At 40.4% G+C, this 25,075-nt stretch overlaps 1 protein-coding gene and 1 pseudogene across 3 annotated transcripts in view; one reads left to right on the top strand and one right to left on the bottom strand.

Annotated features, from left to right (window-relative positions):
* The window catches only part of TEX14 (testis expressed 14, intercellular bridge forming factor), a 70,304-nt gene extending 45,595 nt beyond the window's left edge, over positions 1 to 24,709 (top strand). For 2 of the 3 annotated variants that reach the window (XM_008057682.2, XM_008057681.2), the window contains exons 19-32: positions 587 to 706; positions 3,266 to 3,332; positions 6,138 to 6,219; positions 7,634 to 7,696; positions 8,207 to 8,334; positions 9,359 to 9,564; positions 10,550 to 10,646; positions 12,609 to 12,677; positions 15,669 to 15,743; positions 16,455 to 16,554; positions 20,512 to 20,604; positions 22,486 to 22,595; positions 23,906 to 23,957; positions 24,370 to 24,709. In XM_008057682.2, the coding sequence (XP_008055873.1) occupies positions 587 to 706; positions 3,266 to 3,332; positions 6,138 to 6,219; positions 7,634 to 7,696; positions 8,207 to 8,334; positions 9,359 to 9,564; positions 10,550 to 10,646; positions 12,609 to 12,677; positions 15,669 to 15,743; positions 16,455 to 16,554; positions 20,512 to 20,604; positions 22,486 to 22,595; positions 23,906 to 23,957; positions 24,370 to 24,406 (1,299 nt within the window). In that variant the 3' untranslated portion in view covers positions 24,407 to 24,709. The remainder of the gene's footprint in view (positions 1 to 586; positions 707 to 3,265; positions 3,333 to 6,137; positions 6,220 to 7,633; positions 7,697 to 8,206; positions 8,335 to 9,358; positions 9,565 to 10,549; positions 10,647 to 12,608; positions 12,678 to 15,668; positions 15,744 to 16,454; positions 16,555 to 20,511; positions 20,605 to 22,485; positions 22,596 to 23,905; positions 23,958 to 24,369) is intronic. The other variant, XM_008057683.2, reaches the window with a different exon arrangement.
* Positions 19,596 to 19,785, bottom strand: LOC103260043 (annotated as a pseudogene).
* Positions 24,710 to 25,075: the final 366 nt, after the last annotated feature.

The raw sequence follows: 25,075 nt of genomic DNA, 5'->3' as shown, positions 1-25,075 counted from the left end.
AGCTACATTACTAATTTTTTTTTTTTTTGAGTTGAAGTCTCTGTTGCCCAGGCTGGAGTGTAGTGGCTCACTCTCGGCCACCCCAGCATTGACCTGTTGGCCTCAGGCATACATTACTATTTTTAAAATCATGCTTCTCCACTTGCTGTTTAATTGAAATACCTGAGGGACTCCTAACTTCTGAGCAGCCTCAGCCTCTTTCTCTGTAGGATAATGCCAACACATGGGCTATATCTGTGCCTTTGAGGGATCAGAGTGTTTCAATTCAGTCCTCAGCGTGAGTTATCTTGGGCCCTTCTTAGAATTTTAGAATAGGAAGGTTGTGTAATTGCCTCCTGTTCTACAGATGATGATGCTGAGACTCAAGACTATCATTCCTTCACGCTTGCTCCAGGCAGTTCACACAGCTGCTTTTTCTTACTAGGAAGGAAGGCAGAGGCACAAGCACAAACATGCAAGTGTCATGAGTGTCACAGTAACTGATGGGTAGTTTTAGATAACCCTGTTATTAACAGTGCATCCAGCTATAAAGGGATTTGGTAACAATCAACAGCAACTTAAAAGTGATTTCCTACATTATTAATAGGATCAGTCCATGCTGTCAACTTGTTCACCAGAATCTTCTGAGGACATAACAGATGAATTTTTAACACCAGACCATGAATATTTTTGCTCCTTGGCTGCTCAAGAAAACTTAGCTCTAGAGGTAAAAAACTCACAGTTCAGGGTAAAGTGCATTTTCAGCTTTCTCCATTGTCTTATTTCTTGTCATCATTTTTATTGAGAAAAGTAGCTTACAATAGTTTACCAGTTTTTTATTTTTTAGTTTTTTGATTTGGAGTCTCACTCTGTTGCCCCAGCTGGAGTGTAGTGGCAAACTCACAGCCACCCCAGCATTAACCTGCTGGGCTTCAGTGATCCTTCCACTTCAGCCTTCCAAACAGCCAGAACTACAGGAGTGTGCTACCACACCCAACTATTTTTTTTTTTAATTGTAGAGACGAGGTCCCACCAAGTTGCCTGGGCTGGTTTCAAACCTGCGGGCTCAGGCAATCTACTTGCCTCAGCCTCCCAAAGTGCTGGGATTACAGACTAAGCCACTAAGACGGGCGTTTAACAGTTTTTAAAAATTTTATTTTAGATTCATAAGGTACATGTACAGGTTTTTAACATGGGTATATTGCATGATAGTGAGGTATGGGTTACCATGTTTTTATATGTGCTTTTTTGGTGTCAGGAGTGCAACGTAACCCATGTGTTAATATATGTTGTGAAAAAAATCTGAAAAATAAGATTTTTGAGGATAGATGGTCATGTGCAGTTGTAGTTGTTCCCAAAATTGTGGTTCCTGCATTTGTACAGCACTTTGTACTTATTTATTTATTTATTTATTTTGAGTTGGAGTCTCACTCTGTCACCCAGACTGGAGTGCAGTGGCCGCTCCCAGCCACCGTAGCCTCGACCTGCTGGGCTCCGGCAATCCTTCCGCCTCAGCCTTCCAAGTAGCTGGAACTCCAGGAGCGCACTACCACGCCCAGCTAATTTTTGATTTATTGTAGAGATGAGGTCTCACCAAGTTACCCAGGCGGGTCTCGAACTTGCAGGCTCAGGCAATCCACTCACCTCGGCCTCCCAAAGCGCTGGGATTACCGACTGAGCCACCAAGCCCGGGCACTCTGTTTTTTTTTAAAAAACAGTTTTATTTATGCTTCCTAATTCACATATTCTTCCTGTGGGGAAGAGAAGAAGACTATTATTTTTTTCTATGAAGAACTGTTGATCCACAGATGTAAGGAATTACCCCCAGCCTGCCAAGCTTTAATAATGGGAGAGTCAGGATTGATACAAGGGTTCAGCAACAAATACAAGACTTCCAGTATACCAGGTTGTCTTGGGAATCTGGCTTTTGCAAGAATCTACTGGTACAGAGTATTTCCACTTGTAAAATTGAATATATTGGTATTATATACATATTATTATTATAATATATTTTCTACCATAACAGCCCCCCTAACATGCCACCCTTTTGGGATCTTTTATTAATATGAAAGAGTGGAGTGGAGGAAAGAGAGAATTGTACATGTCAATCACAGCATTTGACTGATGAGAAGAATTCCAGAATGCATCAGAAGGATAATTTGCACTTGTCTGTACTTCTGAAAACACAATCAGAGCCATTTTCCATTATTAACAATCCTTTACATATTCTTTATTTTACTGTGAGCACACATTAGGAAATACTTTTTAAAAGATTTAAAAAATATATACACATATACATACATATGTATAAAATATAGAGAAAAGTGCACAGATCTTAAGTGTACACTTCATGAACATCACAGACTGAATACACTACCCAGCACCCAGATCAAGAAATGAAGCTGGGCCCAGTGGCATGTGCCTGTAATCACAGCTACTCAGGAGGCTAAGCTGGGACAATTACTTGAGCCCAAAGACCAGTCTGGTTAGCATAGTGAGATCCTGTCTCAAAAAAAGAGGAATGAAACTTTACCAGTACCCCAAAAGACCCCTTGTGCTCCCTTCCAGTCATTTCCTCCCCCCAAAAGGAACCATTGTTTTGACTTCTCATCTCGTAGAGTAGTTTTGCAGACTGGACCTTTTTTTTTTTTTTTTAACCTTCTTTGGCTCTTTTGATAACGCTCCCAAGAACCAAAACATTTTTGTTGGAAAATTGAATGAATAGGGGATATAAAGAGGGAAAAGATCACATAATTCCTCCTCATCATGGAAGGTTGAGGGAGGATTCATTGAGGGGGATATATGGTATGAATAAGCACTTAATGTCTGTGAAACAAGTTTATTCTTTTTTTTTTTTTTTTTTTTTTTGAGTTGGAGTCTCACTCTGTCGCCCAGGCTAGAGTGCAGTGGCACACTCACAGCTACTGCAACCTTGACCTGCTGGGCTCAGGTGATCCTTCTGCCTCAGCCTTCCAAGTATCTGGAACTATAGGCGTGCGCTATCATGCCTGGCTAAATTTTTTTTTCTTCGTGTAGAGACGAGGTCTCGCCAAGTCGCCCAGGATGGTCTCGAACTCCTGGGCTCAGGCAGTCTTCTCACCTCGGCCTCCCAAAGTGCTTGGATTACAGGCTTGAGCCACCAAGCCCGGTGCAAGTTAGTTCTTTTTCTAAGAAAGATGATGGGACCTTATGGAGATTTTCCAGGTTTAAGAGCATCAAGAAATTATCTTCTGACCCTTTGATGATAGTCCTGCCTTCAGTGAAGCTCTTTTCTTTGCTTTTCTAGACCTCAAGTCCCATAGAAGAGGACTTTGAAGGAAAAGAAGGTGTGTTTCCCCAACTTCAAGCCTCTGGTAATAATTCCTTAGGGCCGATTCCTTTTAGCATCACTTGACTTCACTTTCTGTTGGATCGCAGATATTTAGAGCTGGAATGGTCCTTAAAAACAACCTCATCCAGACTTTCTATTTTATAGTTGAGAAAACTGAGGTTCCGTGATTTTCCCTCAGTAGAATGAATCCCATGCTCCTCACCAGCCTCATGACATCCACACATTGTGTTATTTATACTTCCCTTTGCATTTTTATAGCATACATCTTAGTAGCGGTTTCTCCCCAACCCCCCAGTCTCTTACTAGATTTCTGCTTCCATGGTGGCACATAACTGGTGCACAGTTACCTTTGCTGAGTTGACCTGGGGAATCTGCCCAAGTCACACAGCTAGTTGTTGATACAACAAAACTAGAACTAGGTTTCCATGTCTTTCTCCAACCCAGAAGGCAGAGTCACTAGCATTTTCCTTTGCTTGCTTAGCATCTTAGCAAAGAGTTAATAATAGCCAACAGTACCAGTTCAACTTAGCATATATCCCTTGGGAGGTTTTGTGTTCTATATAACTTAGCAGGATCTTTCTATTACATGAGAAATTAACCTTGGCTTAGCAGCCAGGGATGTGACACCAGATAAGATATAAGTGAACTGTGATTCTGTTAAAGCCATTTTTTAAATTGTGTACTTTTGCCAGGCATGGGGGCTCATGCCTGTAATCCCAGCACTTTGGGAGGCTGAAGTGAGAGGATTACCTGAGCCCAGGGGTTTGAGACCAGCCTAGGCAACTTAGCAAGACCTCATCTCTACAATAAATAAAAAAAAAATTAGATGGGTGTGGTGGCGCACTCCTGTGGTTCCAGCTACTTGGAAGGCTGAGGCAGAAGGATCACCTGAGCCCAGCAGGTCAATGCTGTCGTGGCCATGAGCATGCCACTGCACTCCAGCCTGGGTGACAGAGTGAGACTCCATCTCAAAAAAAAAAAGAAAAAGAAAAAGAAATTATGTATTTTTGCCCTTCTATGCTCTCATCTATCCTAAACTATTTTAAAACTACAGTTATCCATCTACCAACTTATGCAGCTGTCTGTGGTCATGTTTCAACCCCTCCTTCCTCCCACTGTACACTCTGGCTTCCAACTCTAACCTGGTTTAGGTACCTGCCAGATTTGGGAGCCTTTTAAGAAACTGTAAGTTTTTATTATTTTATTTTTTAAAATTAAAAAAAAATTTTTTTTGAGTTAGAGTCTCACTCTGTCACCTAGGCTAAAGTGCAGTGGTGCACTCATGGCCACCGCAACCTTGACCTGCTGGACTCAGCCTTCCAAATAGCTGGGCTCAGCGCTCCACTAGCTGGAACCACATGCCTGGCTAATTTTTTGATTTATTGTAGAGACAAGGTCTCTCCAAGTTGCCAGGCTGGTCTCAAACCCCTGGGCTCAGGCGGTCCTCTTATCTTCGCCTCCCAAAGTGTTGAGATTACAGGCATAAGCCACCACTCCCAGCTAGAAATTGTGAACTTTTAGATGAACAGTTAATATCTCAGGGTAATACATATTAAAAATCCCCAGAGTCTTCGCCACCCAGCTTTTCTGCCTGTGATAACATTTTATGGGTCTGGCCATTTTACTTGTATTTGGAGAAGGGCTGAGTGGAATAGAGAAATTGTAGGGAAGACAGGTCAGATAACCAGGACCAATTTGATATAAACACCTGAAATATGTGAAAAAGCCTTTGATTTCTACTCCATTCCCTTCTTTCTCTGCTATCTTTCCCATTTAGGGCCCATGTCCACACCAGGGGACACTGCAGGGGTACAGCATGATATGCTGGGTTCCAACCCCTGTTCTGCCACTGTTTTTTTTTCCGCTATAACCTTGAGCAAGTCATTTCTCCCCAGGGCCCCAGTCTTTTCTTCTATAAAGGAGCAGATCAGACCCCCAAATCTCTAAGTTCCCCTTCAGCTCTAAATTGTGCTAATAAGGAATTAATTTATGCTTTCTGGGTGTTTATAATTTTAAGATGGTCACAGAAAGAGGAACTCCAATGTCTCTCCACTGGCGGATTTCAGAGCTCCTTGGTACCTGCTAAAGGTGGCATTGTTCTTTCTAGTGCCTACCAGAGTCATTGTTCTTTCTAGTGCCTACCAGAGTTATGTTTCCATGGCATTTGGAAACAGGGCAGGCTGCTTCATCTGCCCCCTTCTTTATAAACTAGGACAGCACAATGGTAGGAAGGAAAATGGATAATGGCCCTGTCTGCCTAGGGGTCTGCAAAGCATCTTGCTGAGAATTGGGGAGGAGTAATTTCAGACACTTGATGCCAAGAAGAACTGAAGACAGTTGAATTAGCTCCTCAGTACTCAAGACCCCACCCCGCCTCCACTTTTTAGGTGGTGCTTGATGGCCAACAATCACAGCACTCTGGGAATGCCTAGCTAACGGTCTTTGTTTGAAATCTTTAGTGAACAAACAGTTCTTGGTTTCAACGCCCCCTGCTGTCTGTTAACAGGAATTGGGTCAGTTCGCCTTCCTGAAAAGACAAAACAACATTTGTCTCCAGAAATAACTGTGTGGTTATAACTGAAAGGCCAGTAAATGGCTTGATTGTATTCTGAGTGTCAGAATATAGTTCTCGCCTCTGACCAAGAAAAATAAACTTTCATAGCAAAAACCTCTTCTATAGCACTCAATCCAAACCCAATTAGATAAGCACTTTGTTTATCCAGATTATTTCTCATTTTGGGCCAGACCAAGGGAAATTCTAGGGAATGAAAATAATCATCTGGTTGGCAAAAAATTCAGAAAAAATACACTTACTTTATTCTTTCAGGTGAGGGAAAGTTCCAAATGAGAAAAATTATTGGAAAGAATGCTGAGATTTTGACCTGGTCTCAATTTCAACCTACAGGAAGGTAGTACTGCCTGTTATTATCTTTTTCACAATTTCAGACTCATAGAAGCAATGCTAAATGGCGATAATGCCCATATTTATATATTGCTTGTATTCAAATATATTGGCCACTCTTTCTTTAATCTTTTTCTCTATTGTCTAATCCACATAAAAACCCTCTCCATCTTGCCAGTACTTATAATACTGTCATCTCCATCTTGCCAATAAGGAAAGCAGAATTCAGAGAGTTTAAGTATTTTTTCTAAGTTCACACAGCTAGCCTGGCTAAACTAGATTGTGTTACATGGCAAACAACCCTTAAATTTTAGTGGCTTAAAACTACAAAAGTTTGTTTTTTGCTCGTGCTTCATGTCCATGGCTCATGGGTTGGTTTAGGGTGTTCTGTGCTATATTACGTTTTATCAGACACTCGGACTGAGGGAGGCTCCATCTTCATGCTTTTTTTATTGCTAAGGCAGGAAAAATGGGACATGGTAAATTATGTACTAGTTGTTAAAGTTTCTGCCCAGAAACTTTGTCATCACTTTCCTTCATATTTTGCTGATTAAAACAAGTCCTCTGGCCATTTATGTAAATTAAGAGAACCCAAAAGTGCTGTTCTACTATATGCTTGGAAGGAGAAGCAAACATTTTTGTGAACAGAATTAATAAGGTCTCAATTCAACCCCAAATCCATGCTCTTTTGTGTATATCATTGGTCTCACAGGATTTTTGCAAGGATCAAACGTGAAAACATGGAAGGATCTAGCATGGCATCTGGTTTATAATTGGTGCTTAATGAGTATTGAAATTTAATCTTAAATATTGCTTAAAGTAGAAATGGGTGTCATTGCCTTGCTAGAATCTGTGGCTATGTGCTCTTTGAGCTATGGCTGTTGCCATGCTTCAGGTGAATCTTCTCTCCCCCTTCTCTTTCTTGCTTTAATTTATTTTTAAATAAACTATATTTTTTAATCTAAAAAAAATAAAGTAGAAATGGGTCAAGTATGCCTTCAGTATTTCCTTCTAGGCCTTTTTTTTTTTGGTAGACACTTCTCTTGGGCTCTCCTGATACTCTATACCAGGAAGCCATCTCACATTTGGTAAGTCCTTGTGGCCGTGTCCTCTTTGCTACCACATCCACCTCCCAGCAAAGTTCCTGTGTTCTGTTGATTTTCTCAGGAACTTGCTCACTGTCACATAGAATCATTGACTGATTTCAGAGTTGGGCTGACCCCTAGAAAGAAAATTGACATGACCAGACATGTCAGATAACATGCAGTTAATTAGTAGCAGAGCCAGAACCCACACTTTGTAGTTCTGAGCTTAGTGCCCTTTCTGCTGCTTCTCACACTGGGCTCTAAACTGGTCCTTTGTATCAAGTTAGTGTACTTTGCTGACAGAGGGAATCATACACTTTTCTTACTTTCTCACAGTACTAAAGGTGAACATGAAGAAACATTAAAGGAGACACCAAAGGAGCTGAAAGAAAAAGACATGTATGGTCACCAGAGTTGCTTAAGAATGCATGTGTAAAGTCTTGGTTTAAGGGAATAGTATTTTCTTGTTTGTAAGAATCTACATCCTTTCCATTTTTATGTATAGACTTAATGTGAGTGTGTTTCTTCTTTCATTGAAAAACTGTTATTAAATCAGTGATGTAATTTATAATTCATAGCATCTTACAATCAAGGAAATATAGTGATAATAATTAAGTTTATACTTAAGAGATATATTAAATCTGTTTTCCACAGAAATATCCTTTAATCTATGGAAATAGTCTATTTTTAAATGCTGAGATATGTTTAAAGTTATAATCTCTTTTTAAGATATTCTCTAATATTATCTTTAAGATTTATAGATATTCTAAAATATCCTTTAATTCTGCCTTATTACCTAATAAAGATTTTGTCAGGAGTATACTTAAAAAATACCTCTCAGAAATACATTGTTTGATTTTTCTAACCAGCATCTCAGAGTTACTATATGCTCTTATCTTAATTCTTTAGATCATTGACAGATATTCAAGACCTGTCTAGTATCTCTTTTGAACAAGACAGCTCTTTTAAGGAAGCCTCATGCAAAACACCCAAAATAAACCATGCACCTACTAGTGTCAGCACCCCACTCAGCCCAGGTAATCACTTAGAGGGAGAAGAAGCATTTTGGCAGAGGAGCTTACAGCCTCTGCCCACTGTCTCTGGGAAACCAGGCCTGGGATCAATTCTGGTAGTTGTTTTCTCACAGTGCAAAAGTATTTCCTCAGAGCAAAAACTGAAGGGGATAATCCTATGGAAGACCAGGTAAAGGAAGAGGAGGTGGTGGTGGTGGTAATTTGACAGCTCTTAGAAGGTTTTGGTCAGCACTGCAGTGATAGAGATGTGCAAATGCAAAGTCTACTCTGCAGTATAAGCACTACTGAATTTAGTGCAAAAACACTGAGTTTTCTGGAATCTGCAACTTAGAACAATGTTTAAACATATATAGTTCTTGAGTCCTGCAACCAGTGTCACATACCCTCTCTTTAGTATCCTTATTACTTCCAGTATATTTGTGGTTTTCAAAAAACTCTCTTTATTTTAATTTGATGACCAAGTTTAGAAACTGTGTTTTTTTTGGGGGGAGGAGGTGAGAAATCAGAGTCTCACCCTGTCACCCAGGCTGGAATGCAGTGGCATGATTACGACTCACCACAACCTTGACCTCCTGGGCTTAGGTGCTACTTTCACCTCAGCCTCATAAGTAGCTCGGACTACAGGCTTGTGCCACCACACCCAGCTAATTTTTTATTTTTTGTTAGAGAGGAGGTCTCGCTATATTGTCTAGGCTGGTCTTGAACTCCTGGGCTCAAGCAGTCGTCCTGCTGCAGCTTCCCAAAGTGCTGGGATTACAGACATGAGCCACCACACCTGGCTGGGACTGCCTTTTTTTTCTTTCTTTTTTTTTTACCTTATGGTGCTTTGCCTCAGATCATGATTATTTCAATTATTAACAATTTGGAAAATCCCAGATATAGTCATAGAGTTTTATAGTATTTGGGTGTTTTTTAAAAAGCAATGTAAGGGATTCATTCCTGCACATTATACTGGATCAGAAAAAAAGGGGGAAGATATAAATAATGGAAGGGATTCAGACACTAACTGCCCCATATTCCACAACAGGGTCAATTTCTTCAGCTGCCAGTAGCTACAAAGACTGCCTTGAAAGTGTCACATTTCAGGTTAAAACAGAGTCTACTTCTTGCTGGAACACTCAAGAATCTATTCAATCTTTGTCCAATAAATTTACAACTGTCCGAGAGATAGCAAAGAGCCTGGATTCTCTCTTTACTTCCTCTGAAAATCCTCCTTTAAGACAGACTGATCTTGTAAGTATACCAGTTCTATATTACATACTCATGGAGCCAGCCAAAGGGCTCAGTGACCCAAAGTGCCAAGATTTCTTCAAATCCATTAAGAAAGCAAGAAATAAGCTGGGTTTTCTTTAGGTTTCCCTGAGGCTCCTCTCCAGAATCTGTATTATAGGAGGCTAAAGTTTTGCTTCCTCCTTAAAGCCTTCCCCTGGTTATTTCACTGATGGTTTTGACTGATTTCCACCTTCTCTGAACTCCTGAACTAATAGCCTGTAGGAAAAACACTTAGCTGCATACTACCTTCTCCTCCTCTACCTCTTCCTCTTTTTTTTCTTTTTCTCTCCCTCCCTCCCTCCCTCCTTCCCCCCTTCCCTCTCTTCCTCCCTCATATTTCATATGTAGTCTCTTCAAGAAAACATGAAAGTTTCTTATTTTTGTACTGTTCTTTAAAAACCTTTTGGCTGACCATTCTGTGGACAGATCGATTACTTGCTTTATTTCTTAATGGAAGATTGATTGTCAACTTCTTTGGGCATTTGATTCCCAAAAGGTCTCACTCTGAAGTAGGAAAATGGCAAGAAATTTTATGCTTTCATTTAACATACTATTCATTGGGCAGGTTCTACATGCCAGGCACCATATTAGGCCCTCTTCCGGGCATCTGTGTATGTATAAGAAAGACATAATCTCTGCCCCCAAAGAGCTTACTGCCTAGTGAGAAAGACAGATCTGATGTAACAGAAAGGTAAGTATGAGTGCTGAGGAGGCAGAGAGGGATAAGAAAAGTTTCCCAGAGGAGGTGACATGTGGATAGGTTTGACTTAATTAACAACACAAATGGACTAAGCTGCACGTGCCTTTTCAGCTCAATGCATGTGCCAGTTACCATGTTTATTTCTTATAGAAAAGATTGTTTGCATTTAATGTGACCGGTTCCTCCAACATCACTAAGGCTTTTCAGCTCAATGCATGTACCAGTTACCATGTTTATCTCTTATAGAAAAGATTGTCTGCATTTAATGTGACTGGTTCCTCCAACATCACTAAGGCATCTGTCACATCACCCCATGCCACCCAGAGAAGGAGCCTGCCTAAAGGTACCCTGTGTTTAATGTCAAAACAGAAGTTTGTAATAGTAACCAATCTAAGGGAGACTTCAGTTGATGCTTATCAATCTTTGATGCTACATTAGGTTCAAACAAAAATGCTGTTTCCCCCGATTACAAAAGTAAAACACACTCGTATAGAGAGTAAAGATTAAAAAAGAAAACCTGAGACCAGGAGTTCAAAACCAGGCTGAGCAACATAATGAGACCCTGTCTCTACAAAAAATAAAAAAGGCCAGACTCAGTGGCTCACACTTGTACTCCTATCAATTTGGGAGACTGAGGCAGGCAGCTTGCTTGACCCTAAGAGTTCAAGACCAGCCTAGGCAACATAGTGAAACCTTGTCTCTACAAAAAAAAAAGCAAAACTTTATCCAGGTGTGGAGGTGCATGCCTGTAGTCCTAGCTACTGAGGTGGCAGGATTGCCTGAATTCAGGAGATCGGGGCTGCTGTGAGCCATAATCATCATGATCATGCCTCTGCTCCAGCCTGGACAACAGAGTGAGACCCTAAATTAAAAAATAAATAAATAAAAAATTTAAAAAAATTAGCCAGACGTGGTGACATGCACCTGTGGTCCCAGCTACTTGGGAGGCTAGGGTGGGAAGACAGCTTGAGTCCACGAGTTCTAGGCTGCAGTGAGCTTTGATCACACCACTGTACTCTAGCCTGGGTAACAAAGTGAGACCCTGTCTCTAAAAATAATTTTTTTTAAAAATATAATTTTTTACCTCATGTACTATTTTGGTACATATCTTTAAAAAAATTTTAGAAATATATAAACAACTTTTCAGCATAATTGAGATCATATTGTATATCAGTTATCAGTCCTGGACAGCTTTTTTCCCTTGATATATTTTGTGGATTTTCCCTTGACATTAAAATTTATTCATAAATATATGTAATAGCCACATAGTAGTCTGTTGTACATATGTTGCTTAACCATTCCCTTATGTTGACAATTCATATCATTTTCCAGTTTTTGCTCTTTTTACATAAATCTTTATCTGTACTTCTAATCCTTCTAAGATAGATTCTTAGAAGACAGTTTTCAAGTCAAGTGACCTGAGTGTTAACAGTCTTGAGACACATTGCTTTTTTTTTTGAGTTGGAGTCTCACTCTGTTGCCCAGATTGGAGTGCAGTGGCCGCTCCCGGCCACCGCAGCCTTGACCTGCTGGGCTCCGGTGATCCTTCCGCCTCAGCCTTCCAAGTAGCTGGAACTACAGGCGTGTGCTACCACACCCGGCTAGTTTTTTTGATTTATTGTAGAGATGAGGTCTTGCCAAGTTGCCCAGGCGGGTCTCGAACCTGCAGGCTCAGGCAATCCACTCACCTCAGCCTCCCAAAGGCGCGGGATTACAGGCTGAGCCACCGAGCCCAGCTGATACATTGATTTTATACATTAATTTTCACATCTGTCTATGATACAGCTCTTGGAATTTCCCTCAGGGGATAGGGATTTTGTGAATTATATTGAAGTGTTTTGGTTAATGTTATAATTGAGCACTTGGGGCAAGACCCAAAGTGTGGTTGCTGCTATATCACCTGGCCTGATAATCTATAGAGAAAGACCTTCTACTTTGTGTTTTTGTTCATTTTGTCTGGTCTAGAACCTCTGTATTACCTTCAGCAGCCCTGGTCCAGATTGAGCCTCTTAGTAAGAATTTGTACCTTACCTACTCCAAAAACCCTTAGGAGGGAGGGGCACAGATCAAGCAGTACTGGGGTGAGGGCTGATGTAGAAAAGGGTTTGGGGTTAAAAGTGGAGCGTAAAGACCGTTCACATAGGAGGTTTCTACTAGGCCTGTTATGTAAGTAGGTGTCTTTCCTCCTTAGTTTGTTTCGTCATTGAGAAATCTTTAGTCAAGTCTATGCAGAAGCCTAGAAAAATTCAGTTTAGGTCCAGGAAGGCGTTAAGTAATTTTCTTCTTTATCTTTTTTAAGAACTAGTAGAAGCCATCTCACAGCATCACATTGATGACCTCCCACCACCATCTCAGGAATTACTTGATGAAATTGGTAAGAACGTTCAATATGGAATATATTCCTTGGCCCTATTAGTTATGTCACTGACCACAGTATAATGTCTTTGTCTCAAGTATGATCAATAGCACAAAAGACCCTGGGAAGGTCTGGTTGGATGTATAAACTTTGGGGAGGGGCAGTTTTCCAATAAAATGGAAAATAAAATGGGCCATAGCCTGGTCGGGATAATTGGCCTATGCCTGTTGTCATTTACTTAAAGCGTTTATAGTGATGAGTCTAAGGAAGTAATAACAACATTCAAGTGGCTTATTATGATGCACTTCCTCTAGTAAAGGAATTCTTATCTTCTTTTCAAGCCAAACCAGCCATTCCTTGGAGGCCTGAGGTCTGGCTTCTCAGGCCAAGACACCTGTACTTTCAGTTTTGCCATTAGCAGGAGGTATTTAAGGTATTGGAATTGTGGATAAATCCCTTTCCTAACAGCAGGGAAGTCAGTGGCACAAAACCTAATGAGACCAAAACTTTCAGAGTGAGTTTGAGCAGTACCAACTGATTGACCAGCCCTTCCCAGCTGGGCTGATGCTGAAAATAAATGGTGATAGAGACATTTGTGGGCAAGTAGTCTGCTTCCCCAGCAAAGACTTGACTGCTCCCTTCTTGACAGTCTAGTCAGCCAACCCCTTGCCCTCAGAAGATACATCTCATTAGCCCTCTGATGGTCCAATTCCTGTTAAGGGACTTAGACAGAATTTCCTGAGGTGTACACCACTTAACTTGGTTTTCAGGGTCTCTGAGGTTTTGTGTCTCATAAAGAAGTAAATCAAGGACTTACTGATCTGACTCAATGGACAGCTACTTCTGAGCTCCTTATCATAACCTTTAGCCTCTATTTCTTGGCCTGATGAACGTTGGGTGGAGCCAGTCACAGCTGCCACAACCTGCCTTGATTTCTTTCTTTTTCCATGGTCATAGGCCCTTTCTTGACTCACTCAACCCTTCCCCTAGTGCCACAGGGTCATACAGGTCACAAGGTTGTTGGGTCAGGCTCTTCAAGCCTAGACTCCCACCCTGCCTTCCTAAGCAGTCTTGCAAATTTCTCCTCTCCAGTTGCTCTTCTTAAAATAATAGAACTGTTGAGAGTGGAGGTCACCCCTCACACATCCTGCTCAGGTAGACTCTCAGTGTCATTTGTTCCTTGGTCATGGCTTAAGGCAGTACTTATAGGCTTCTTTGCAGTTGGAACATAGCTGATACTTTTCCTCTGGATCCTGCAGTCCTCCCACTACAGTCACCATGTGTACCTCCCATTCACCTCCTCCATTTCAGTAGCTATGTTGCCAGGCTTCCTCCTGGGCTCTGGTCTCATGGCACTGCACCCCAGTGCAGTCTGCAGAAGCCTTCCCTCATTTCACTTATGGGAATTTTCTGGGTCAGGTTTCTAGGTGATGTCTGCACTTTGAGATGGGTGAGTAATTTTCCAGAAAGACAAAGGGCATAGGGCACTTGAGTAATTTTTCCTGAAAATAGGCCTGCCCACCTGATTATTGTATATCATCACTCTATTGTTGTTACCCCTAAAGATACCTTTAGGGAGTGACCTGGAACTGGCAGCTGTTCTTTTGGAGAGTTCCAGTCCAAAGCTCTAGGTTCCTGAGAGGGTCTTTTCGGATCCTAGAATATAGGCGACCATTTAAAATCAGCAAGGGACTGTTTTTAAAAAGATTTTTAATTTCAAATTATATTAAATGATCTCTAGAAGCCTGTTGATACCCAGAAGTTGCCAGGTTGAGACACAAAACCTGCAGTGCAGAGAGGGAGTGGACCTGTGCCTGCACAGAACAGGACCATGCCATCGAGCACAGGGTGGCTTGTCTGGGCTATCTCTCAGCTGTCTCTGCTCTGTGGGGCACTTGGAAGAGATAAGTGCCCAACAGATGCAAAGCAGCACACTGAGTTTGACAGATGCTTGCCTAGTAAGTATTTCTTTAGGAACTAGAAATGACAGATGTTCTTTGTCTTCTGTCTTTCTATAGATCAGGTAAAAAATATGAAATATAGGCCAATAGAGCTAGGGAAACATTTGGATTGTTCTGATGTTGTAACAAACTTTTTGAAAGTATAAAATAGAGATTAAGAACATCAACCTAGCCGGGCTCGGTGGCTCAGCCTGTAATCCCACGCCTTTGGGAGGCTGAGGTGAGTGGATTTCCTGAGCCCGCGGGTTCGAGACCCGCCTGGGCAGCGAGACCTCATCTCTACAATAAAAAAATTAAAAAAAAAAAATCAGCCGGGCGTGGTAGTGCATGCCTGTAATTCTCACTACTTGAATGGCTGAGGCGGAAGGATCGCCGAAGCCCAGCAGGTCGAGGCTGCGCTGGCCGGGAGCGGACACTGCACTCCAGTCTGGGCAACAGAGTGAGACTCAACTCAAAAAAAAAAACAAGAACATCAACCTTAGAGTGAGACTGCCTGGATTCAAATCCCAATTCTACCTCTTACTATCTGTGTGATTTTAGGCAAGTTCCTTAACTTTAATTTCCTCATTTGCTACATAGAAATAGCAATAATGCAACCAATTTCAAGAGGTTGTTATGAGATTGTGAATACTAATCCTGTCTTAATGAGCACAAGTGCCTGGAACAGTACCTGCCACATAGGGGTCTGCAAGTGTTGTGTATTATTATCATTTTGATTTTGATTTTGAGTGTTGTATGGGATTTTGTCATATTTAAAGAATTCCTTTCAAACCTGGACTTCTCTAAAGCAATGGTTTCCAAACTTTATCAGGCATCAGAATGACCTGAAGGGCTTGTTAAAACACAGATTGCTGGGCCCCCAGAGTTTCAGAGTTTCTGAGTTTCTGATTCAGTAGGTCTAGAATGAAGCCTGAGAATTTGCATTCCAAGATCCCAGGTTATGCTAATGCTGCTGGTCTGAGGACCACTCTTTGAGAACCACTGCTGTAGAGAATGGTGGATATGCAAAGGAGAAAGTAAATTTCCCTTGGCTTTTGTGTTTTGACAGAGCTCTTGAAGCACCAGCAGACCTCCTCCACAGTATTACATGAGAGCACATGTGAACTGGGCATCACTGCAAATGGTAAGCTCAGTGGCACTTATGGGGAAGTATGACCTTGAGGGTAGGCACAATTCCACCTCAATTCTAACTCTACCAGTTACTTTGTATGGCATGCTGTTTACTGCCTTTGAACCTCGGCCATCCTCATCTGTAAAATGGGGATAATAACGTCTATCTAAAGTTGTATATAATAGCTCCATGTATAGTGCCTGGAGCATTGTAAAATACTTAGCAAATTTTAGTCACCTTCTAGAACTGCTAGCAGGATGAAATGAGATAGCATATGTAAAATGCTTAGCATACATTAAAGGGTACATTTCTTCCCCACCCAAATTCCTTTCCTGAGGCTCCAACCTAGAAACATCTAACAAGTAAGAACATGATGGTCCTCCAAAGTAAATTTTTGCAATTTGTTTTCAGGGTCCCTTGCTTCTTCTATTATATGCCGTTTCTTTCCTCTGCTTCTTCTGTCTCTCTTGAACCCTGGCACAGGCAAGGTTTCCTGTAGTTTCACCTGGCACTGAAAAGCTCCCAAGACCCCAGAAGCAGCTGCTGTGAATACAGGCGCCCTGCAGACTGCCACCTGGCCCCCTGCTCTCATGGGAAGAGAGAAGCTAATACATTGCAAACTTCAGGGACCACTGATTGACCTTGATTTTTACACTCCATTTTAAGACAGGCTCTCTCAATTTTTTTTTTCTAATAAAGTTAATTCTTTCAACTTTTTTTTAGATCAAAGGCACTTAGAAAAACAAGAAACTGACAGTAAAAAAGAAGATGATAGTATGCTTTGGACCAAAGAAGCTCAGGATCTAGGAGAAGACACAGAGAGGTAACAGAAAAAACTGGACTTTTGAAAGGATTTAAAAAATTGTATTTGTGGCTTTTTTTCTAATGTTGACAAATAAGAAGGGGAAAAAATGGCCTTTTTCCCATAGTCTCCTAAAAGCCCCTACTCCTAAAAGTTTTCTTTTTTTTTTTTTTTTTTTGCTTTAAGAAATTTTTAGACTGGGCTCGGTGGCTCAGCCTGTAATCCCAGTGCTTTGGGAGGCACTACAACAAATAAAAAATTAGCCGGGTGTGGTAGCACGCGCCTGTAGTTCCGGCTACTTGGAAGGCTGAGGCAGAAGGATCGCTGGAGCCCAGCAGGTCGAGGCTGAGTGGCCGGGAGTGTGCCACTGCGCTCCGATTGGGGCAACGGAGTGAGACTCCAACTCAAAAAAAAAAAAAAAAATTTTTTAATTGTGATAAAATATATACAACACAAAATTTACCATTTTAAGTATACAGTTCAATAGTGTTAATAAGTATTTACATTGTTGTACAACTGATGTCCAGAACTTTTTCATCTTGCAAAACTGAAATTCGGTACCCATTAAAAGAGTTCCCATTTCCCCTTCTTCCCTGCCCCTGGCAACCACCATTCTGCTTTCTGTTTTTATGAGTTTGACTACTCTAGATACTTCATATAAGTGAAATCATACAGTATTTGTCTTTTTTGTGACTGGCTTATTTAACTTGGTATAACATCCTCAAAGTTCATTCATGCTGTAGCAGGTGTCAGAATTTCTTTCTTTTTAAAGGCTGAATAATATTCTATGATATGTGCATACCACATTTTGTTTATTTAGTCATCTGTCAATGGACATTTAGGTTGCTTCCACCTTTTGGCTATCACAAATAACGCTGCTGTGAAAATGAGTTACCAAATATCTCTTTGAGAGCCTGATTTCAATTCTTTTGCATATATACCCAGAAATAGTATAACTGGATCATATGGTTATAATATTTTAAATTTTTTTTTAGGAATCTCCACCCTATTTTCCATAGTAGCTGCCCTATTTTACATTTCCACCAACAGTGCACAAGGATTCCAGTTTCTCCACATCCTCACCAACACTTGTAACCACCCCCGCCCCCGTTTTTATTGTGGTCCATACTAATGGGTATGAAGTGATACCTCACTGTACTTTTGATTTGCCCTTCCTTAACAATTAGTGGTGTTGAACATCTTTTCACGTGCTTGTTGGACATTTGTATATCATAGATATATATGTTATATGCATTTTTAATAGGGTTTTTTTTGTTTTCTTTTGAGTTGTTTTTTGTTTTTGTCTGTTTTTATTTCATTTTGTTAGGCAACACACAGGTTTTAGCTTCTTATAAAACATTTTAGTTAATGGTCTTAGAAGATAATTTTTAGATCTTTCTAGTCAATAAGAGAAAATGGAGGCAACCATCCAAACAATTCAGTCTAAAAGCACAAAGTTGCCTTAAGAAATCTGATTCTTTTCCTGATTTGGAGGTCTCCTTTTACCAATGTTGTAAGGTAAACTGCTTCAGCTCACCCCTTTTGCCTCTTGGCTTCTTTTGCCTTGTCTTGAACTGTCATCTTCCAGGACTAGGGTGAAGTGAATGAGACACACTCCTTGGGCACAAAATTGAAGGGAGCACCAAAAAACTCAGTAGTCAAGATAAGATGTATTTTAATGCAATATTTTAAAAAATCAAATTTAATGCAAAAAAATCCACAACCAACATAATGTCTAAATTTTAATGAAAGACAGAATCTGAGTTTGCACTTGTGTTACTTGCCTCATGCTAATCCTGGCCTTGCAGATCCTTGGGGAAGCCATGCAGAATACTTTCAGTTGCAATGAGTTTGTCTCCCTTATCAAGAGGTCCATGGGTGGCAGGACATGGCTGATGCAGCAGCTCAATGATGCCACCAGGGACTTAGACTCTTTTAATCTTACTGCTTTACTGCCCATAGCGTATTGGCCTTTGTTTTCAGGCTTATCATCTCCTGGTTGCAAGATGGCTACTGTCCACACACCAGCAGAGATAACAGGGTGGGACTAAGGAATATTTTAGCCTACTCTGTCCCATTTTATCAGGAAAGCAAAAACTTTTCTAAAAGCCCTTCCTTGCAAACACCTACTTAAATTTCACTGGCCAAACTGTGACACATGCCCACCTTGGGTGCAAGGGAGACGAAACAGAGGAAGAAGAAGGCAAAGGAGAAGAGTGTTATGAATAACTTGCAGGTAATTAATCCAGTATCTATCACACTCTTCCAAGGCTAAATTATTCTCTATAAGGAAGGAAAAGAGAGAGGCCTGAAGGGAGGGTCTGGGAAGTAGAGGAGGAGACTGGAGCCATGAGGCCTCTGAGAGGAAGTGGGGAGAGGACTTTTGGGGAAACAGAAAACAAAGAGGCAAAAAGGAAGAAGACATATTTTTTTAAGAGGAGTTTTAGAAACCTTTTGACTATGATGTGTGATATAACTTCATTCTTTCTATCTTCTCCATATACCTTCCATAAAAACCTATGCTATTATTTCAAGGCAAAAGAAGAATTGTCCAAGGTTAAGTTACATTGGTTATATAACTATTAAGCTCTTTGTACATGACCAAAAGTTAGCTACTATTATTGTTGTCTCTTTCTTTTCCAGAAAGGCTGACTATGCTGGTCACACAGATGCTTCACAGACACTCAGTCAGTCATCTTAGTGCTATGAATGGTCAGCCTAGGCTTCAAGCCAGATGGAAGATAGGCTTTTTGGGTTTTTTCGTTTTTGTTTTTACTACAACTTACATACTTTATTTTAGAGCTTACTGTACATAAAAGGTTTCATGTAGTTGATCTCAACTTTGTTCACACTGACTTCAGGGAGTTTTTGGTTTTCTGTGCTTAAGACTACTCAATTGCTGCTGTTGGTGTTGGTTTGTTTTCTTTCAGGATCAAGGTGGGTACTTTTGTATAATGTCTTATTTTTAATTCCTTCTCTGGCAAGTCTTTCCTGAATTCTTTGTTTTGCATAACTGTACCTACAATGGAACCAGCATCCCAAAGTCACCAAGATAAATCCTCCTACTCCAATATCACATGATCTTCTAATTCTACTAGTAAACAAAAAATGTCCAAGGCCAGCCACAACAGAACCTAATGAGCCACATAATATTGAATCCCGTGTGCAGGGAATGTTTTCAACATCTAAAATTCCTAGGAGCTTAAAGGGCTTCCCTTTCCCGGGCTGGCTGGGTTCCGGCACGGCAGCCATGGGAACAAGTCGACGCCGGAAGATAGTTTTTTAGATGGGTGGGATTTTTCAGGGCTTCTTAAGACCCTTGAATCTGCATCTTCTAGTCTTAGAGGTAGTTCTAGAAAAACATGTAGGAAAGCATACATAGTTCTAGCCTCAGGTAGCAACTTACTTGATGACCTAGAATTGAGTTAGAGTCTAGCATTAGACTTTGGGAGGGAGTGATCTCATGGGAGCTGAGGCTTTTTGTCAAGGGGTTAAAGGACTATTTGGTACACATTTTAATAAGATCTAGGTGACCTCTGTGACTCTAGACACAATCTTCCTGAGCTCTCATTTTCTCATATGTATAGTGAAAGTACATATTTTAAGATCCCTTCCCACTTTTTTTTTAAGTGATGAGGTCTTCCTCTGTCATCCAGGATGGGAGTACAATGGTGTGATTATAGCTCACTGCAGCCTCCACCGTCTGGGTTTCAGTGTTCTTCCTGCCTCAGCCTCCAAGTAGCTGGGACTACAGGCATATGTCATCATGCCCAGTTATTTATTTTTATTTTTGTATAGATAGGATCTCAAACTCCTGGCCCCAAGTGATCCTCCTGCCTCAGCCTCCCACGGCCCCAGAATTACAGGTGTAAGCCAGTGTGCTTAGTAGTTCCTTCCCACACTAGAGTGATGTGTGTTCTTGTTAAGGGAAAGGGGAAATGACTGTTGTCTTCATTCTCTTCACTTGTCCTTGGACAGAGCTCACTCTACTCTGGATGAAGACCTGGAAAGATGGCTACAGCCACCTGAGGAAAGCATGGAACAACAGGATCTCCTCAAGAGTTCTGCAAGGTGATTGTTCCCATTAGAGGATTGTTTTCTTTTTTCTTCAGAAATAGGCTAGGTTTTAGATTTCTTGGAGAATGAATGTCTAGTGATGACATTACATTGCTGTAGATAAGTCAGCCCTGACTCTGTCTGCACTCTCATGCCTACCTGTCTTCTTCCAACCACCCAAAGTACTCAAGACATTGATTAGCAGATTGATATCAGTACAGAGAGGGCCTCTAAGTTTGCCGTATTTTGGCTTTGCCACCTGCAACATTTTCATCAGTCATTTGAATTCAATAAGAAAAGGCATGCTTATCAAATTTTTGATAACACAAATCTAGGAATGAATGCAATGTGATGAATGATAGACTGAGGATTCAAAATGGTCTTGACAGGTAGAAATGTGAGATTCTCTAAAAGATAAAGGTAAACAATCTAAACATTTCAGATGCAAAAATATAGAATGTGGAGACCCAACCTAATTGGAGAATTTTTTATCAGAAGCTTTCACTCACTAATTTCATTGAGGGCAAGAAGTATGTCTTATTTTAATAAGCCCAGCACTTAGCATGCATCTTGAGACATGGTAAGGATTCAAGAAATTCTTCCTGAGGAAGGCATGTACAACAATGCTGCAAGGGCTGTGTGGTGAAGTTACTGAAAAGATCAGTGAAGCATTAATGCTGGAAAAATAGAAACTTGCTGTCCAGATCAAGATGATGTGTTATTTAGAGGACTTCTAGGACACAATATGTGACTCTTTTCTGGGTGTCACATTTTAAATGGGATATTAGCAAACACAAGAGGTGGCCACAGAATAGTCAGAGGTCTGGAAAACACATCATATGAGAACAGCTGAAGGAGCTGGGGAAGTGCAGTCTGAGGAGAGCAGATGGGGTGGAGAATTTGATAGCTGCCCTCAAATACCTGAAATGTTGTAAAGTGAAGAGAGTCAGCTTACTTCTTTTGGCCCAAAGGACAGAACTAGTGACTAGAAATTGCAGAGTAATTGATTTTTATTCAGTAAAGTACAAACTTTCTAATAGCCACAGCTATCCAATAGGGAAAACAGCTGCCTTAATACTTACTTTAGCAATGGCTACTGCTGCTCAAACCGAGGCTGGATGACTCTCTAGTCTTGGGCATTTGGATGGTGGTAGGAGACAACTTAGAGGCCTCCTTGTGCTCTTGAGCCTGTGATTCTGTTAGTGGTAAAGTGGTAGGAGGGGAAAAAAATTCCCTTGCATTCTAGCTGGCTTTACTTTTTAAATATTTTAAATATTTTGTTTTGGCTATCCACCAAATGAAAACAGAAAAATCCCTAAACAGTGTTATTTTGGTTCAGCAGCAACTGTTGAACCCTGACAATGAGCCTAGCACTGTGCTAGGGGCTGGAGGTGCAGCAAAGGGGGATAAGGTGACTCTGCCCTTAAGGAGCTTTTAGTTGAGTGGGGGAGATTTCTATTTAGTACTTTGACAAACATGGTCTTAAATTGTGAGATACTTAAGTTACTTAGATATTTCATTTCAGAGAGTTTCAGGTAGTGAGGATAAGGTGATAAAGTAAGTGGTGGTTTTGAAAAGGACACTAATTACAACATAAGTAAAATGCTATTTTTTTCCTTTGAGGCAATATAGTGTAGTGGTTGAAAGAAGAGTCTGAGGCAGACTGCCTGTGTCTGATCCCAGCTCTAGGACCTACTTGAGTAATTCAACTTCTCTATGCTTCAGTTCAGATAGTTATTAATGAAAATTAAGTTAATTTCATTGTTGCACTTAAACCAATGCCTGACCCACAGAGAGAATATTGTTAGTGCTAGCTATGATATGTTTCCTTTGGAGTGCTATCCTATTCCCCTGACTATGCATATGATTTGATGCCCCAAATCATCGTTCTTAAAGGAAAACAAAGACTGGGGATCAAGAAGTTGGTGAAAGGAAGAGAAAAGGTGAAGAAAGCATCAAGCCAGAGAGAAGGAAAGCGGAGAGCTTTTTAGGGACTTCTGAAGACGGTATGAATTAATGAGTGTTTATTATGTAGTCTGTGTAGTCCTTGGGCTTTGATGAGCATCAAAGTTATTTAGAAATGTTTCCCAGATGCCGTACATAATCCTCCTACCTTTGATCATTTCTTTTTCCCTGCAGTTCAGCCCAGGTTTTCTGTTAATTGCCAATCATAGCTTCATCACAAAACAGTAATAACATCCAATCCTATTTCTAAAACAAGCCTTTTCTTGGTCTCATCATCATTATCTTGCACATTGTCTGAAGGGATGCTTTCTGCTTTTAATTGTCTGATGTCTTCAAAAGAATTTTAAATTTAGCTCACATAGATGCTGCTGCAGAATCCAGTAAGAAATCATACTTTATGAAATTTAAATGGAGTCTACAAGTAATGTAAAAGTTATAAATTAACCTTAATTTCAAAACCATTTTGATAGAACTGTAAGGCTTCTGATATGCCATTTACAAATTATGTTCTCCTATATTTAAGTTCCTCCTACTCAGGAAGTAAGAGATAGTAACTCTTTCAGATCATCCGGTATCCCTTTCATACCTGACTTCCTTCCCATTCTCCTCCTTTCTCTTTCCTGCTTTGTGCCCCATGATGCTGACCCTAGAGGACTGCATCTCCTGGGCTTCCTGTTGGCCAGTGAGAGGTCCAGCAGAAGATCAGGGGGATGGAGAGAGGTTGGAGAATTACTTTACCTCCCTGCCTAATTCAGCACTTTGTGCTGGTTGAAGTGGTATCCCTCCACAAGTGCAGCTTCTATAAGGCAGCTCATGCTTCTCAATTCCAGGTCTCACTAGTTTCAGTAACTGGGTCCTCTTCCCCAACCTCAGTCCCTTCAGACTTAGGCTTCCCACTGCCACTAGTCACAAGATGCTTTGCCATTCTTTGTTCCTTTAACTCTAACAACCTCTATATGTAGTCGCTTTGTTAAAAAAGTCTTTATTTGAACCAACTGGGTACATTCTGTTTCCTCCAGAACTCTCACTGGCACAAGACTCAGAGTATATGGGCCTTTAGCTAGTATTAAGTTCACTGAGAAGATAATGCAGGGACTTTGTGAATTAGTGTCATTAGTGTACCTATGCCGTGCAGGGGACTGGAGGAATGTTAAAAGAGGAAGCCCATTAACTGTGTATTTAGAGAGATTCTGTCTCTGTGGAATAGAACAGCTGTTGTAGATAAAAACAGTTTACCCTAAACTAGAGAGAGCACTAATGTGAATTCTGAATACTGGCAGCTTTGACCTAGAAAGTAATCAGGTTTTTTGTTTTTGTTTTTGTTTTTGTTTTCCTCTTACATTTCATCAAGATGAACTAAAACCCTGTTTTTGGAAGCGACTAGGTTGGTCAGAACCATCCAGGTAATGAGATATCAGATGTTTGTAGATCAAAGTTCACTGTTTATAGACAACATGAGCAGATTTTAAAATTTACTAGTATCTAAATAAATATTAATGACAAAGACTTGAGTTCAAAGTTGATGAATTTTTAAAATGTTAATGTTTAGAGTTAATTCAAATAATAAGGTGAAATTAATGCCGCCTTTGATTAAGTAAGTAGTACAGTCAGCACAAGAACAGTTTTAATATAAAGGGAACATAGAAGATGCTGTTATCAGTTGCTTTGTGGTCATTTTGTGTTTCCATGATACACTGTTGATTATAATCCCCCTTGAATTTAATTGAATAGAAAGAGGATGTTATTTGTGTCTTTAAAAAATATCCACACCAACTCAAAACTCTTTTTTCTGTTTCTTAAAAAACACGTGCACAGGATAATCGTGCTGGATCAGAGTGACTTGTCAGACTGACTGGAATTGGATCGGAGAGGGACTCGTGGCCTGAGTTTGAATTCCCTGGTTGTGAGCTCCTTTCTTCTCTGCTTCAGTTGCCATCAAGGCAGTGGTTCCAGTTCTGTAACTCTGTTGAGCTGCAACATAGACTAATGACTTGGCCCTGTTTGTTGGCAGCATAGTCAGTCAGATTGCTGAAAAGTGAGAGGTAGTTTTGATTGTAAAACTTTTTTGTTGTGCCGGAATGGCCTTTGGTTTAGTTGATATAAATTTTTGAAAATATTAACTCTTGTTATATAATAAAATGTTTACTTACTAGCTATGTAAGATACTTTTCTGTGTTGGAGTTATTGGAAGTTGGGGGGAGAACTACCACTGAGAGAGGCTTCAATTTCTGTTACAAAGTTTGACAAATAGGCAGCTACTGCTATCACTCATTATACAAACTGGTACCAGTTGTTCATGTTTTATAATAGAAATATTGCCCCTCCACTTAACTGGTATTGCCATATTCCCATTGGTTTACATGATGAAAGTACGGATAGCAATAAAATCCTGAGATATTTTGAACTTTTTAAGGTGAGAATTGTCTCCATATATTTTGTATTGTACAACTAAGATCACAGAATTTTCTCTAATTTAGCCTCTTGTGAATACGGCCCAGATGCATACATATAGCTTTATCCT

This window comes from Carlito syrichta, unplaced genomic scaffold, assembly GCF_000164805.1.
Source record: "Carlito syrichta isolate Samal-C Ts95f unplaced genomic scaffold, Tarsius_syrichta-2.0.1 Scaffold303105, whole genome shotgun sequence".
In the NCBI taxonomy this organism is placed as follows: domain Eukaryota; kingdom Metazoa; phylum Chordata; class Mammalia; order Primates; family Tarsiidae; genus Carlito; species Carlito syrichta.
This window is presented reverse-complemented; position numbering and strand designations above follow the sequence as displayed.